This window comes from Molossus molossus, unplaced genomic scaffold (assembly GCF_014108415.1).
Source record: "Molossus molossus isolate mMolMol1 unplaced genomic scaffold, mMolMol1.p scaffold_m16_p_17, whole genome shotgun sequence".
Lineage (NCBI taxonomy): Eukaryota > Metazoa > Chordata > Mammalia > Chiroptera > Molossidae > Molossus > Molossus molossus.
Window position 1 is genome coordinate 71,572,712 of NW_023425352.1, and position 16,494 is coordinate 71,589,205.

At 41.5% G+C, this 16,494-nt stretch overlaps 1 protein-coding gene across 6 annotated transcripts in view; it reads left to right on the plus strand.

The window, feature by feature from the left end:
- WAPL (WAPL cohesin release factor) overlaps positions 1-16,494 on the plus strand; it is a 96,835-nt gene that overhangs the window by 26,399 nt on the left and 53,942 nt on the right. For 5 of the 6 annotated variants that reach the window (XM_036266022.1, XM_036266024.1, XM_036266027.1 and 2 more), the window contains exons 3-4: positions 9,245-10,288; positions 12,974-13,092. In XM_036266022.1, coding sequence (XP_036121915.1) covers positions 9,245-10,288; positions 12,974-13,092 — 1,163 coding nt within the window. The remainder of the gene's footprint in view (positions 1-9,244; positions 10,289-12,973; positions 13,093-16,494) is intronic. The other variant, XM_036266025.1, reaches the window with a different exon arrangement.

The window sequence follows — 16,494 nt, forward strand, 5'->3', positions numbered from 1 at the left end:
AAAATCTAACATTGTATTTTATACATATATGTAATTCTTGAACAAATGAGGACTTCAAAAAATAGAACTACAATACTAGCTTAAAGTACTTAATACATATGTACCTTTGCCAGGTTTTATGTATTAAGCTTTTGAACAGGCTAGAGACAGTGTATGATTATAGAGGTGCAGACATCTTTTTCCTCGTCCCCATCCCTAAGGGCAGCCATAACTGTACCTAATATAGACCTGCCTCATTCTTTTTCATAGCTACATAGTATTTAGATACGTGGGTCTATGGTAATTTAGTTTTTTATTGATAGGCATTTGTATTTATGAAAGCAAAAACTAGGAAACAGGACTTCAGTCAAGATGGCGGGGAGGTAAACGAGGCATTGCGTCCTCCCACAACCACATCGGAGTTACAACTAAGCTACAGAACAAGCATCATTCAGAACTGCCTGAAATCGAGCTGAATGGAAGTCCTACAACTATGGAATTGAAGAAGAAGCCGCAACGAGACTGATAGGAGGGATGGAGGTGCGACGGGCTGGCCCCAGACTCCCATGTGGCAGAAAAAAATTAGAAGGACACCTCAGCTGGGAAGGTCCTCTCTGAGGACAGAGAGGTCTCCGTCCTATACCAGGTGCCCACCTGCCAGGAAGAGAGTCCCCATAACCTCTGGCTGGAAAAACCAGCGGGAACTGAGGCTCAGGGAGGCTGAGGTGGCTGGAGCCTCAGGCAGCTCCTCTTAAAGGGCCCGCGCACGGATTTCTTCGACTCTCTCCCTCTAAGCTTGGAGGGGACACAACTCAAGGGGCGCCAGAGACATACAAGGAAGCACTGAGCTGTTTGGCACTGGAGAGGAGGCTTTCTCCTGGACAGACTGCTGTCAGAGGCCCTTGTTCCTTTGGTGAGCCCTTCCCTGGGGCTGCAGACAGAAGCCATATCTGGGACTCCAGCAACCTGGCTCACACTGGTGGCCTCACCCCACCCAACTTTCAGGCCCACCCAAGCTGTTGCCAGTTGCTTAACCATAGGATTGGCCTGTCTTGGATCCTGCAACAGGTTTTCCTAAATTCTTTCCAACAAGCAGCATCTGGTCTCAGCTAGCTCCATACCGCTCGTTAAGTAATACATAGAAACAAACACAGGGAGGCAGCCAAAATGAGGAGACAAAGAAACAGGTCCCAAATGAAAGAGCAGAACAAAACCCCAGGAAAAGAATGAAGTGAAATGGAGATAAGCAACCTAACAGAGGCTGAGTTCAAAATACTGCTTATAAGGATGCTCAGTGAACTTAGTGAGAACCTCAGTGAACTTAGTGAGGGCCTCAAGAACATAAAAAAGGACCAGTCAGAAATGAAGGATGCACAGTCAGAAATGAAGGAGGCACTAACTGAAATAAAGAATAATTTACACAGATTCAATAGTAGAGTAGGTGAAGCCAAGAAGCAAACCATCAATTTGGAGTATAAGGAAGCAAAAACCACCCAATCAGAACAGCAAAAAGAAAAAATAATCCAAAAAAATGAGGATAGTGTAAGGAGCCTCTGGGACAACTTCAAGCATGCCAACATTCACATCTTAGGGGTGCCAGAGGAGAAGAGAGAGAACAAGAAATCGAAAACCTATTTGAAACAATAATGGCAGAAAACTTCCCTAACTTGGTGAAGGAAACAGACATACAAGTCCAGGAAGCACAGAGAGTCCTAAACAAGATGAACCCCAAGAGGCCCATACCAAGACACATCATCATCAAAATGCAAAAGGTTCAAGACAAAGAGAGAATCTTAAAAGCAGCAAGAGAAAAGCAGTTTGTAACCTACAAGGGAGTTTCCATCAGACTGTCAGCTGATTTCTCAAAAGAAACTTTGCAGGCCAGAAGGGAGTGGCAAGAAATATTCGGAGTGATGAAAAGCAAGAATATACAACCAAGATGACTCCATCCTGCAAAACTGTCATTTAGAATCAATGGCCATAGAAAGAGTTTCCCAGACAAGGAAAAGTTAAAGGAGTTCATCACCACCAAACCATTATTATATGAAATGTTGAAGGGTCTTCTTGAAGAAAAAGATAAAAAATATGAACAAACAAAATGGCAATGAATACATATCTATTGACAACTGAATCTACAAACAAAATGAACAAGCAGAACAGAAACATTCTCATAGATATAGAGAACATTTTGTTGGTTGCCAGATGGGAGTGGGGTTGAGGGAATGGGTGAAAAAGGTAAAGGAATTAAGAAGTACAAATTGGCCCTGGCCGGTTTGGCTCAGCGGTTGGAGCGTCGGCTTGCGGTTCGGAGAGACCTGGGTTCGGTTCCCGCTAAGGGCACGTACCTTGGTTGCAGTTTGTCCCCGGCCCTGTAACCGAGGGGGTGGCAGCCACTCGATGTGTCCCTTCACATTGATGTTTCTCTCTCTCTCTTCCTCCCGCTCTATCTGAACAAAAAGTGGAAAAATGTTCTGGGGTGAGGATTAAAAAAAAAAAAAAAAGTAGTACAAATTGGCCCTGGTGGATTTGGCTCAGCGGTTAGAGTGTCGGCCTGCAGTCCAGAGAGACCTGGGTTTGGTTTCCGCTAAGGGGGCACCTACCTTCGTTGCAGTTTGTTCCTGGCCCTGGTTGGGCCCTGCAGGAGGCAGCCACTCAATGTGGCCCTTTCACATCAATGTTTCTCTCTCTCTCTCTCTCTCTCTCTCTCTCTCTTTCTCTCTTTCTCTCTTTCTCTCTCTCCTTCCCACTCTATCTGAACAAAAACTGGAAGAATGTTCTGTAGTGAGTATTTAAAAAAAAGGAAGTTGTTAATCCTCACCAGAGGATATTTTTCCATTGATTTTTAGAGAGAGTGGTAGGGAGGGAGGGAGAAAAAGATAGAGAGAAACATTGATGGGAGAGAGACACATTTGATTGGTTGCTTCCCATACACCCCCAGCCATGCCCTTGACCAAGAATTGAACTCTCAACCCTTCAGTCTGCTCTAATTGCTGAGCCAAAGCCAGGGCTAAGAATGGAAGTTTTATATGGTTCAGATTAATACTTCTTGTGGAGCACATATGTGCTTGTGTTTCTCTTCAGTAAGTACTTTGAAATGGAATTTCTGGGTCTTAGGACGTGTAATGTTTAGATCTTTTGGTGTTTGTGTAGTGATATCTCATTATGATTTTAATTTGCATCTTTTTAATAATGCATATAAGCACCTTTTTTAAATAAAATGTTTTTATTCATTTTTTGGAGAGAGGAAGGGAGAGAGATAGATACATCAGTGTGAGAGAGGAACATGAGTCGGCTGCCTCCTGCATGGCCCCCACTGGGGATTGAGCCCACAACCCAGGTGTGTGCCCTGACCAGGAATCGTACCAGGACCTCTCAGTCCATGGGATGACTCTCAGTGCATTGAGCCACACCACATCCGTTGGACTAAGCACCTTTTAATATATTTATATTTTATATGTTTATTGGATAACCTTTCTTATCAAGTGATTTGTCAAGTCCCGAGGTATCTTTTTACTATTGAATTGTAGGCATTCTTTTCAGAGTCTCAATACCCCCACTCTGGTTTGTCTGGTTATTCTCTTTAGTAGCGTTTTTGTTATTTTTTTCTTTAATGGACGGATTTGCTTTTGATGAAATAAATGTCTTTTCCTTTATAGTTGATGCTTTAGGTGACTTGTTTGAGAAATCCTTCCCTGCCTGAGGCCATGAGATACACTCCTGTATTTTTAAAGCTTCACCTTTTCTCCTTTCTATTCAGATCTCTAATCATCTGGATTAGCAGGAGCTCTGTTTTTTTTTCCCTCACCTGAGGACATTTTTCCATTTTTTGCTCAGATGGAATGGGAGGGAGAGAGAGAGAGAAACATTGACATGAAAGGGAAAGGGACACATCGAGTGGCTGCCACCCGCATGACCTACCAGGGCCGCAACCAAGGTACGTGCCCTTAGCGGGAACTGAACCCATGTCTCTCTGGACCGTAGGCCGATGCTCTAACCGCTGAGCCAAACCGGCCAGGGTACAGGAGCTCTTTTTACATTAAGAAATTGACCTTTTAAAAATGATATGAATTGCAATTACATTTTTCATGTTTTGTTCTTTTGACACATTTTTTGCCATGCTGAAATTTTAGACTTTATTTTCCTTTATTGATTTCAGAGAGAGAATGGAAGGGAGAGGGAGATAGGAACATCGATTAGCCACCTCCTGCTTGCCCCCCCCCCCCACTGGGGATTTGGCCCACAACCTGGGCATGTACCCTGATCAGGAATCGAACCCGCAACCTCTTGGTGCATGAGTCAACACTCAACCACTGAGCCACACCCGCCAGGCGAGAGTTTAGATTTTATATAAATTAATATGGATTATGGATTTTGTGTCTTAGAACTTCCTCATTCCAGGGTAATGAATTTTGTAAAAATTCCCTTTTATTTTATATGTATCTAGTTTCTTTTTTTTAATCCTCACCCGAGGACATTTTTTGATATTTTGCTCAAATATAGTCGGAGGGAGAGAGAGAGAGGGAAACATCAATGCGAAAGGGACACATCGAGTGGTCGCCACCCACACGACCCAGTCAGGGCCGGGGACAAACTGCAACCGAGGTACGTGCCCTTAGCGGGAACCGAACCCGGGTCTCTCCAGACCGCAGGCTGACGCTCCAACCGCTGAACCAAACCGGCCAGGGCTCTAGTTTCATTTTTTATGTTGAAGTTTTTGATTCATCTGAAATATGTTTTCGTTTTTGAGGTAGAAACCAATGGTTCCCCCCCGCATATTTCAGTACCCCCCTTTTTTATCCTCACCCCAAGATATTTTCCCATTGATTATTGTTTCAGGTAGAGTGGGACAGGAGGGGTGGAGAGAGAAACATCAGTAACAGAGACACATCAACTGGTTGTCTCCCACATGACTTTGACTGGGGCTGGGGATGAAACCCAAACCGTGGTACGGTGCCCTTGACCAGGAATCGAACCCGTGACTCTGCAGTCCACAGGCTGATGCTCCAACTGCTGAGCCAAATTGCAGGGCTTCAGTACCCTTCATTGAGTGATCCCATCTTTTTTGTAGAGATGTGAATTTGCATAGTCCACATATACTAGTTTTCTGCATGTATTTTCCTTCTTCTCTTGGCCTTTAAACCAATAAAAAATATGTATTTTAGAGGGTTTGAAAACTTGGTAAAACTATAGATATACTCTCTCCCTGAAAAATGTGTGCACAGTTTTTCAAGTTTCACAGGAATTGTAGAATGGTGAAATGCATGCATAGATCTTTGATCAAACTTTCTTTCCCACCTTTTAAGATGCTTCAGAGAATTCCCTCACCTATGGAAGGCTTAAATCATCTCACCTGTTTAATTTCCTTTATAAAACTATGTATAGCCTGGCCGGTGTGGCTCAGCAGTAGAGGGTCGTTTGCAGTTCATCCCTGGCCCTGGTCAGGGTCGTGTGGGTGGCAGCCAGTCGATGTTTTTCTCTCTCTCTCTCTCTCCCTCCCTCCCACTCTGTCTGAAGATAAATGGAAAGATATCCTCGGGTGAGAATTAAAAAAATAATAATAAAACTATGTATACACTCATATTATTGCAAGTACTGATATGTTTGCATTTTTATTTTAGGGGAATTACTTCTTTCCTTTCAAACTTAAGAGTCCTTAAGGGAATAATGGGCAGTGAATTAACCTTTTAGAGGTTGCTCACTGTTTTTTAGATTAGCGGAATGGGGCCTAGAAAAGTAATATGGCTTGTCAATTATTTATACACCTAGTTATTGGCTTAGTGTGCGGTCCAGAACTCCCAAATGCATGTAATCTTCATTGAGGTCAGTTTTCTCCTTACGTGTTACCTAACAGTCTAACTGTTGAGCGACTGTCTAGTGATGCTAAAATGTAGTGATACTGAAAGGCACCAAGTATCTGATTGCAGATGGTGCTTAGCTGAGTCTTGCACTGAACTTTCTACACATCCAGCCTTTACCCTCTAGCTTGAGAGTGTGGTTTTGGATTTCTTGCGTGAAGCTAATAGACACAGGACATAAGGGAATATTGATGAACTTATAGGTTAGATTCTACTAAAAAAAAAGTCTTATTAATAGATTATTAAAAACATACTCTGTATTATCGCAAAGTGGTAATAGCTATGATAATTTGCATTTGTGTGATGCTCTATTATGTTCCTTTATCTGTTCATCCTGCCCTTGAGACATATTTTATTAGTTCATTTTTTCAGGTAAAGAAACTGAACTTAGACCTCATTTTAGCCAGTAAATGGCAGAGCTGGCATTCATCCAGTTAACTCCTAAAATGTAATTGTAGCTAGAAGTGCATTTCTGTTTATAAACATGTAACATATAAACATATATTACATACACATATATGTTTATGTATAGTTCAGATTTTAAAGGAGGAATGTTCAACCTCTCTTTTTAGAAGTCATCTTTATTTACCTTTTTTTCTCCTTATATACTTGATGTTTTGAGATGCTAAGAGGGTGTGTCCAACAAGCTGGGCTGTTGGAGGGAGGAGCGCAGCGGAAGTAGCTGCTGTCGCATTTCCGGCGACAGAGCCTGGCCCTCTTCCGAGGGCACCGCTGTGGATGCGGGCTGGCCAAGAGGGCTGCAGCAAGCTCACTGTGCATGTTGGGGTGCTCTTGTGGGAACTTGGGCAGCTTTTCCTACGCAGAACTTTTTGTTGATTAAATTGGCTTTTATCTATGTAATGTATTCAGAAGGTTAAAATATGTAATGTGCTTTAATACTTCATCTGTACGGTTTATGCTGTATAATTGAATACATGAATAGATTATACTTACTAATATAACTTAAGTATATCTCTTTTAGATGTAACTTTTGTTTCTATAGGGCTCTTTATTATTACTCTTTGCACTTAAAACAAATTCATGAGATAAGCTGACAATACTTATATGAAAGGCAGCCTAGTTGTGAGAATAATTATTGTTAAAACATAATATGCATTCTTTCTGATTTTTAGGGGAAATGGGAGTAATAAGTAAAGCTTGGAGTAGTAATTTTTAAAAACACAGATAATAAAGTTTATTGTTCACTTAAACTTTTTGAGTCAGAAGGTGTTTATAACATAAATCAGTCAGAAGCAACCTAAATAAATTTTGTGACATTAAGACAATGGGATGCTATTTAGTTATAAATATGATGTGGTGTGATATTCAGTGATATCTCATAGACCTTTGTGTGGCTAAATACATAGCATTTCGCTAGGCATTTGTTTATACATATTCCTTCAGTAACCATGTAGAGTAGCCTGGGTCATGGCTCCCTTTCTGAACGGTGAGGAATTGAAGCCCGAGGAAACTCCCCTGGTCAGGGGTCTTGCCTGCGCTCCCAAGAACCAGTCTAACCAGGGCAGCACTAGTGTCCAGACTCAGCTGCCAGTGCTCTGTCCACTGGTTACAAAAGCAGTGGCGGTATTTCTTCAGGTTTGATTTTTAGACCAGCTTTTAATTTTTGGTTTTCAGTACTGTATGCTTAGTGATTGATACTTCTGAGATTATGAAAACTAGAGTTCCTTACCTTCAGCTGGGAAATATCTAAGAATAAAACAGATACACCTTTAAATTAGATGTCTTCTGCCCTGGCCGGTTTGGCTCAGCGGTTGGAGCGTCCGCCTGCGGTCCGGAGAGACCCGGGTTCGGTTCCCGCTAAGGGCATGTACCTCGGTTGCAGTTTGTCCCCGGCCCTGGTTGGTCATGCGGGTGGCAGCCACTCGATGTGTCCCTTTGACATCGATGTTTCCCTCTCTCTCTCTTCCTCTCTCTCCCTCCCACTTTGGAAAATGTCCTCAGGTGAGGATAAAACAAAAACAAAAAACAAACATAAATTAGATGTCTTCTAAAGGTAAGTAAGTACAAATCGTAACAAGTTAAATGAAATTTAAACCCATTGGGTAGCATTAACAAATGTAAGTGTATTTTCTTGTTTGCTTGTTTTTAATTTTACTTTTTGGCATAGATATTTGCCAGTGTTTTTCTTTTTGTTTATTGATTTTAGAGAGGGAGGAAGGGAGAGGGAGAGAGAGATAGAAACATCGATGAGAGAGAACATTGATTGGCCATCTCGTGCATGCCCCCCACTGGGGATAGGGCCCACAACCGGGGCATGTGCCCTGACCAGGAATCAAACCAGCAGCCTCTTGGTGCCGGATCAGTGCTCAACCAGTAAGCCATAGTGGCCGGACGTTGCCAGTGTTTTTCTACCAATAAGTGCTGGGAGAATTAACCATGGTAACAGTTTGAATCATATTTCCATCTCTCATTTAGAAAGTTTAACTAAAATGTCTCTAGTGGCCCTGGCCGGTTTGGCTCCACAGTAGAGTGTCGGCCCGCGGACCAATGAGTGACGGGTTCGATTCCAGTCAAGGGCACGTACCTCAGTTGTGGTTTGTCCCCGGCCCTGGTTGGGGTTGCACAGGAGGCAACCAGTCAATGTATCTTTCTCACATTGATGTTTCTCTCTCTCTTCCTCCCACTCTATCTGAACAAAAATGGAAAAATGTCCTCGCCTGAGGATTAAAAAGAAAGTCTCTGATAAACATAAAAGACAACAAAAGTGAATTCCTCAAGTACAAACTGAATAGGCAGTTTAAGATTTACTCCTGCTGATATGCATAAATGGCCACTGTAGCCACTTAAACATCAGAGCCACTGTTTAAAAAAACATTTTTTTTATTGAAGTCTTATGACTTTTAAGATTTGAAGAGAGAATGGAAAGCAGAAATAGCTAAAGAAACCTGATCCTCGGGTAGTTTGTAGACAGAGCTGGCATGCCTGGTGGGCAGTCCTGCCCCAGAGAAATACAGGTACACTGGGATGTTTCGTTTTTTGTGCTATACTGTTTTTATTCTACTGAATGCATTTTAATTTAAGCCTCTTTTATACCTCTGAGGTTTGGTTGAATCATTTGTGTGTCGTTTTGAATGAATCCAGTAGCTTAGCACTACTGAAATCTCTTGAATTTAGGATAACAATTTTAAGGGACTTGGATGCCTAGAGAGAAGTCACCAGAAGACTTGAGAGCTATATATATATATATATATATATATATATATATATATATATATTCAATGTGTAAGGAGAGATGTCAAATATGTAAACATTAATGTCACAATTTAAAATTATTGCAATCATTTCAAGATTAATTGAGCCTGTGCTATTAATTAGCCCTATATACTTGTTACTTGTTAACTTTTACTTTGATATCACTTGCTTTTAATCTTTTGATTTAATTTTTCTAGATAAAGTGGAGAATTTTAATGATGAATATGAAAATAGTCAACATATTTACAAAAATGCTGAAGACAGTACTAAGAAACCCAATGCAGATACTGTGGTGGCTTCTGGGTACAAAGGTGATGACCCCAAGGAAACAAACGACGCTGGGAACTCCCAGCTGGGGAAAGGGCCAGAGTCTCCGCCAGAAACACCTCTGATCAGAGGGTCTGTGAGAACTGGTTTGTATGAATGGGATACTGATTTCGAAGATGTCAGATCAGAAGATTGTATCTTAAATTTGGATAGTGATCCTCTTTTGGAGATGAAGGAAGAGGATTTAAAAAATCGGTTGGAAAATCTAAATGAAGCCATTGAGGAAGAAGACATCATGCAAAGCGTTCTTAGGCCAAGCAACTGTAGGACGTACTGTAGGGTCAATAAAACAAAATCCTCCCAAGGAACATCGAATTTTGATAAGCTATTAGACGGCACCAGTCAGGCCTTAGCCAAAGCAAACAGCGAGTCGAGTAAAGATGGCCTGAATCAGGCGAAGAAAGGCAGTGTGAGTTGTGGGACCAGTTTTAGAGGGACAGTTGGACGGACTAGAGATTACACTGTTTTACATCCATCCTGCTTGTCAGTCTGCAACGTTACCATACAGGATACTATGGAACGCAGCATGGACGAGTTCACTGCGTCGGCGCCTGCCGATCTGGGGGAAGCTGGCCGTCTAAGGAAAAAGGCAGACATTGCAACTTCTAAGACCACTACTAGATTTCGACCTAGTAATACTAAATCCAAAAAGGATGTTAAACTTGAATTTTTTGGCTTTGAAGATCATGATGAGACAGGAGGTGATGAAGGAGGTTCTGGGAGTTCCAATTACAAAATTAAGTATTTTGGCTTTGATGATCTCAGTGAAAGTGAAGATGATGAAGATGATGAATGTCAAGTGGAAAGAAAGACAAGCAAACAAAGAACTAAAACAGCTCCATCCCCCTCCTCGCACCCTGCTCCAGAAGGCAACGATGATTCCCAGGACAGTCAGTCTGGCGCTAATGCTGCAGGTGAGACTTAAAAATACTGTGATAGATGTTTGTCAGGCTTAAATCAGCCACTACTTAGTTTTCTCCTAGATACTCAATTTTAACTTGTTCTGTTTAATTGTAATAGAAGTACTGTTTAGAATTACAGATTAACTTGTCCACAGGTACAACATTTTAAATCTTAGTACTTACGTTCCACATTGTAAGGAGCCAGTTTGCAGATCATGGAACCTTTATTATTTTTATGTTTTTATTGATTTTTAGAGAGAGAAGAAGGGAGAGGGAGAGAGAGAGAGAGAGAAACATCTCTGAGAGCAAAACATTGAAACATCAGTCAGCTGCCTCCTGCATGCCCCCTACCAGAGATCGAGGCCGCAACCTGGGCATGTGCCTTGACTGGCAATTGAACCCACAACCTTTCAGTGCATGGGATGACGCCCAACCAGCTGATCCACACTGGCCAGGGCCATATTTGCTTTTTAATTCTACCATTAGCACTTGAGAATTTTTAAAGAGAGAGTGTGTGTATTCAGAATTAGCAAGCACCTTGATGTTTCAGTTTTGAAAATTCAAATCCAGTGGAGATGTAAGGATAGATTTTAGACATTTAAAACCACACTGAGAGTTAATAGTTGCAATGAGGGAAATATTAGAAAATTAAAATTGATAAAGAGCCTTTGCATTCGGCTCAAAACTAATCAACTAATGTTAAAATCATTCTCAAGAAATCTTAAGTTTAAAGTTAAGATTAAATCTTAATCTTAACAATTATCCTCTCAGGCCTGTCTGGTGTGGTTCAGTTGGTTGAGCATCCTCCTGTGTACAGACAGGTCTCTGGTGGGATTCCCAGTCGGGGCGTGCAGGAGGCATCCCGTGGATGTTGCCTTTCACATAGATGTTTCTCTTCCTCTCCCTTTCTCTCCCTTTGAAATCAGTAATGAAAACAATTCATTCAAAACAATTTTTAGCCCTGGCTGGTTTGGCTCAATGATTAGAACGTCAGCCTGTGGACCAGAGAGTCCCGGGTTCGATTCCTGCTAAGGGCACATACATCTGTTGCAGTTTGTCCCCGGCCCTGGTTGGGGTTGTGGGTGACAACCAGTCGATGTGTCTCTCTCATATCAATGTTTCTCTCTCTCTCTCTTCCTCCCCCCTCTTCCTCCTGCTCTATCTGAAGATAAATGCAAAAATGTCCTTGGGTGAGGATTAAAAAAAAAATTTAAAAACTATTTTTAGAGTATCCTCTTGAACTGACTTAATAAAATTGAAAAGTGATAGTTTTTATTCATTCTTAATGGTGAAACTTTGTCTCTTAAGATAGTAGGACCAGTAGACTAGAGGTCCTCAAGTGGACGACAAACAGAAGAAGTAGGTTAGCTTTGCTGTAGTGGAGTCACGACCTCACACAGGCTTTGTGACGCGGGCTGGCTGCTGAGTGTGGACGGGCGGGAAAGCCTCTGGGGAGGGGCTGCGTCTGTTTGTATCTGACCAGATCCAGCTTTTCTGTTAGACAGCGCTTTTGCCCTGCTGGTCGCAGAGGAGGAGAATGAGGATGCCAGTGGCGTTCTTCCACCTAGGGTTTCCCACAGAGCGCACGCAGGCTTGAGACCACCCGCCATTTCACTTTGCTAGGTCAGAATTCACTCTTCAAGACTAGAATTATGCAGGAGTATCCTGTAAGGAGTCACCCCTGACTCCCCCACTGCAAAAAGAATAAATAAAATAACATGTTCAGAATTATTAACGTTGTCGTGACTCTTCTGGAGAACTGCAGTTTGCAGGCACCTTGCTGGTCACCGCAGACCTCACTGGGCGACAGGCTTGCTCTCCGGGGGAGGGGCACTGAGCCCTGAGCCCTGCCCTGCTGCAGGTGCCTTCGCTCCGCTGGCCTTGTTAGCAGATGATCTTAATCTGCATTTGGAAATTTGTGGCTGAAATTTACATCTTGGGTTAATGTAATTTTTAAAAATTTAAAATGTGAAAAATGTAGGGTTCTGTCCAGAAACTTAAATTTGATACCAAATAAAAATGTTAGAGACCATTTGAGTTGGAATTTGAGTGTTCTTATAATTTATAAAATAGCAAACATTTTAAAACTTTGGCCTAGAGAATGTCTTCCTGTTTTTCTATTCTTTTTTAAGTTTGAAAATAAACATTTCCCTTTGGGCATTAATCTGATCTTTGGTTTTGTGTGAAAAGCCCCATAAATCATTGAACTACATTGTATCAGATTATTTTGTGTCTTCTGCCAAAGATAGCTATCCTTTAAAAATTTTTCTTTTATAAATGTGATCTTTGTAGATGTAAATGGGCAGCTTTGAAGGCCGACATGACTGTGTCCTTAAATTCTAGGAAAATGTTAAACATAGATACCACGTAATGTGTGTGTTTAACTAGACCATACAATGTCAGTGTTCGTAGATGTCCAGCAGTTATTTTGTAAAATAATGCATTTTACCATTTATACAAAATAAAACTGGAGCAACTAGGTTTCTGATTTTTTTCTCAGTGGGGTTGGGAGTGGGGCGAGGGGGTGAGAAGGGGAGAGTGACGCAGCATTGCTGGGAGTGTTACCAGCTGTGGGGCTTTTATTCTTCTGCTCTTTCCCCTCTTTCCCCACAGTATGCCCCTCCCACCACATGTTCGTAGGTTGTTTGGTAGATAATTTGAAATATTAAAAAGCTAGCTAGTTTTATTCCATTTCAGAAAACTTGGATTTTACAGAGGACTTGCCTGGTGTGCCTGAAAGTGTGAAGAAACCCACAAATAAACCAGGAGATAAATCGAAGGAAAACACCAGGAAGATCTTCAGTGGCCCCAAGCGAGTAAGTGTAGCATCGCCAGTGCTTACATTCTTTATTTCCATTGGGGCTCAACGCGTTAATTTTTTAATTTGAAAATTACAAACATGGCAAGTAAATTTTCTTGCAGAGAATAAATGTAAGTCATTTTTCAAAAACGTAACCATTTTTTCATAGTGTGCTAAAATATAATATTATATGGAAATATATAATTTAGTGACATTAAATATATTCACAATGCTGTGTAACCATCACAGTTATCTATACCCAAAACATTTTAATCATCTCCAACAAAAACTCTGTATCCATTAAACAGCAACTCATATGACTGCCCCTTGACTCCCTCCCAGTCCTGGTGAGCACTATTCTACTTTCTGTTCTATGAACTTGCCTACTGTAGGTACCTCATGTAAGGGGGTTATTTCACTAAGTATAATCTTGTCAAGGTCCTTCCATGTTGTAGCCTATATCAGAATTTCACTTCTTTTTATGGCTGAATAATATTCCATTGTATCCATTCATCTCTTGGTGGACACTTGGGTTGTTCTCACTTTTGGCTGTCTGAGTCCCTGCTTTACCTAGGAGTAGAATTGTGGCTCTGTCTGGTAGGTAGGTCTTTGTTAGCTGCCCAGCTGTTTTCCACCTTGGCTGTGCCGTTTTATGCTCCTTCCAGCACTGCACGCAGGTCCTACTTTCTTTACATCCTCACCAACTCATATTTTCTGAGTTTTTTTGGTAATAGCCATTCAAATGGCTGTAATATGGTATCTCATTGTGGTATGATTTGCATTTTCCTAACTAGTGATGTTGAACATCTTTTCATGTACTTATTGGCCATTTGTATATCTGTTTTGGAGAAATGTCTGTTCATGTACTTTGCTCATTTTTTAATTGAGTATTTTTGTTGTTGATTTACAGGAGTTCTTTATATATTCTTGATACTAATCCCTTATTAGCTGTATAATTTGCACATAGATTCCCCCATTCTGTGACTTGTCTCTTTACTCACTTGGCAGTGTGCTTTAGTACACACAAGCTTTAATTTCAGTGAACTCCAATTTATTTTTTCTTCTGTTACCTGTGCTTCTGGTGTCATACTGCCCTGGCTAGTGTGGCTCAGCGGTCAGAGCGTCAGCCTGCGGACCAAATTGTCACGGGTTCAGTTCTGGTCAAGGGTGCATATCTCAGCTGCAGTTCATCCCCAGCCATGGTTGGGGTTGTATGGAGGCAACCAGTCCATGTGTCTCTCTCACATCAATGTTTCTCTCTCTCCCTCTCCCCCCCTTCCTCCTACTCTATCTGAAGTTAAATGGAGAAATATCCTTAGGTGAGGATTTAAAAAAAAAAAAAAAGAAATCATTACCAAATTGAATCATGTAGCTTTTCAACCGTTTTTTTCTAAGGGTTTTATAGTTTTAAACCTTACATTTAAGTCTGATTCATTTGGAGTTAATTTTTGTATATGGTGGTAAGTTAAGGGTCCAACTTCGTTCTTAATGTATTATGTAAGTCATTCTAACATTTCAGCATAGGTATTGAGAATAATTTCCTTGACTTTACTTTTTTATTAAAATTTTCCTCACTTAAGTAGCTTAATATATTTGTACAGTGTTAATATATTTGTTATTGAAAATGAGAAGTTGTTAAACCTTTTGTCAATTGAGCCAATTTTAAACAACTGAAGAATGAGTGTATCTTTTTTATGGCTTCATTTTATTTTTCTTCTCTTACCTCTGTAAAGAGCCGATTGGGAATCTTGTCGAAGTAATTGTGCTGTATTCCTGCCCCCTCAGGTGCCGAGCCCCACGAGGTCGAAAGAGTATTTAATGCTCATTTTGGCAGAACTAACTGGCTCGGGGGCCGGGAGCCAGGGCAGTGTGCTGTCAAGATTGGAGTCATTAATGCTTCAGTGAAGTTTTTGGTTTATTGAAAATTGTGTATGACATGTATTGATTTCCAGAGCAATAGTTAAATCATTTTAACCACTTTACAGTCGTTTTCATTAAATCCTCACCCAAGGATATTTTTCCATTTTTCTTCAGAGTGTGAAGGAGGGAGAGGAAGAGGGAGAGGCAGAGAGAGAAACATCAATGTAAGAAAGACACATCAGTGTAAGAGAGACACATCAATTGGTTGCCTCTTGCATGAGCCCCAACCAGGGCTGCAACCAAGGTATGTGCCCTTGATGGAAATCAAACCCGCAACTCTTTGATCCGACGCTCTAACCGCTGAGCCAAACCGGCCAGGGCCACTTTACAATCTTAAAAAAGTTATTGAGAATCCCAAGAGCTTTTGATTATATATTATATCAATATTTATCAAATTAGAGAAATGAACCCAGCCGGTGTGGCTCAGTGGTTGAGCGTTGACCCTGCACCAAGAGGTCGCCAGTTTGATTCCTGGTCAGGACACATGCCCAGGTTGTGGACCCAGTCCCTAGTGGGGGGCATGCAGGAGGCAGCCAGTTCTATGTTCTCTCCCTCTCGCTTCTTTCTCTAAAATCAATAAAGAAGCCCTGGCCGGTTTGACTCAGCGGTTAGAGCGTCGGCCTGAGGTCCAGAGAGACCCGGGTTCGGTTCCCGCTAAGGGCACGTACCTTGGTTGTGGTTTGTCCCCGGTCCCGGTTGGTCGTGCGGGTGGCAGCCACTTGATGTGTCCCATTCACGTTGATATTTCTCTCTCTTCCTCTTTCTCCCTCCCACTCTCTCTGAACAAAAAGTGGAAAATGTCCTTGGGTGAGGATATAAAATCAATAAAGAAAATTATTTTATTAAAAAACAGAGAAGTGAAAACATTTAAAAAATACTTGTTAGTGTTTCACATTAGAATGACAGTGAGGTGCTCTGGCTGGTGCGGCTCAGCTGGTTGAGCACTATCTTGTGCTCTGAAAGGTCATAGGTTTTTGATTCCTGGTCAGGGTGTGTGTTGGTCAGGGCATATGCCCAGGTTGTGCGTTTGATCCCTGGTCGGGGTGTGTGTTGGAGGTAACCGATTGAAATTTCTTTCTCATGTCAGTGTTTCTCTTAGCCCCCCCTTCTTTCTAAAATAAAAAAAAATTAAAAGTAAATAGTTAAAAACCGATATATGTTAACATAATTTTTTTTTCATGGTTAATCTTTATGCGAGGATAATTTTCCAATGACTTTTTTTTTTAAGATAGTGTAGAAGGGAGGGGGTGGGGGAGAGAGAGAGAGAAGAGCACGCGCACAAAACATCAATGTAAGGGAGACATTGATTGGTTGCCTCCCTCATGACTGCTACCAGGGCCAGGAATCGAACCTGCAACCCAGCTACCTGCCTTTGCCTGAGAATCGAAGCCCTGACCCTTCAGTCTTTGGGCCAGTGCTCTAACCACTGAGGCTTACCAGCCAGGACATTATGAAAAAATTTTCTTAAAAATACAGTGAGTAGGCCCTGGCCGGTTTG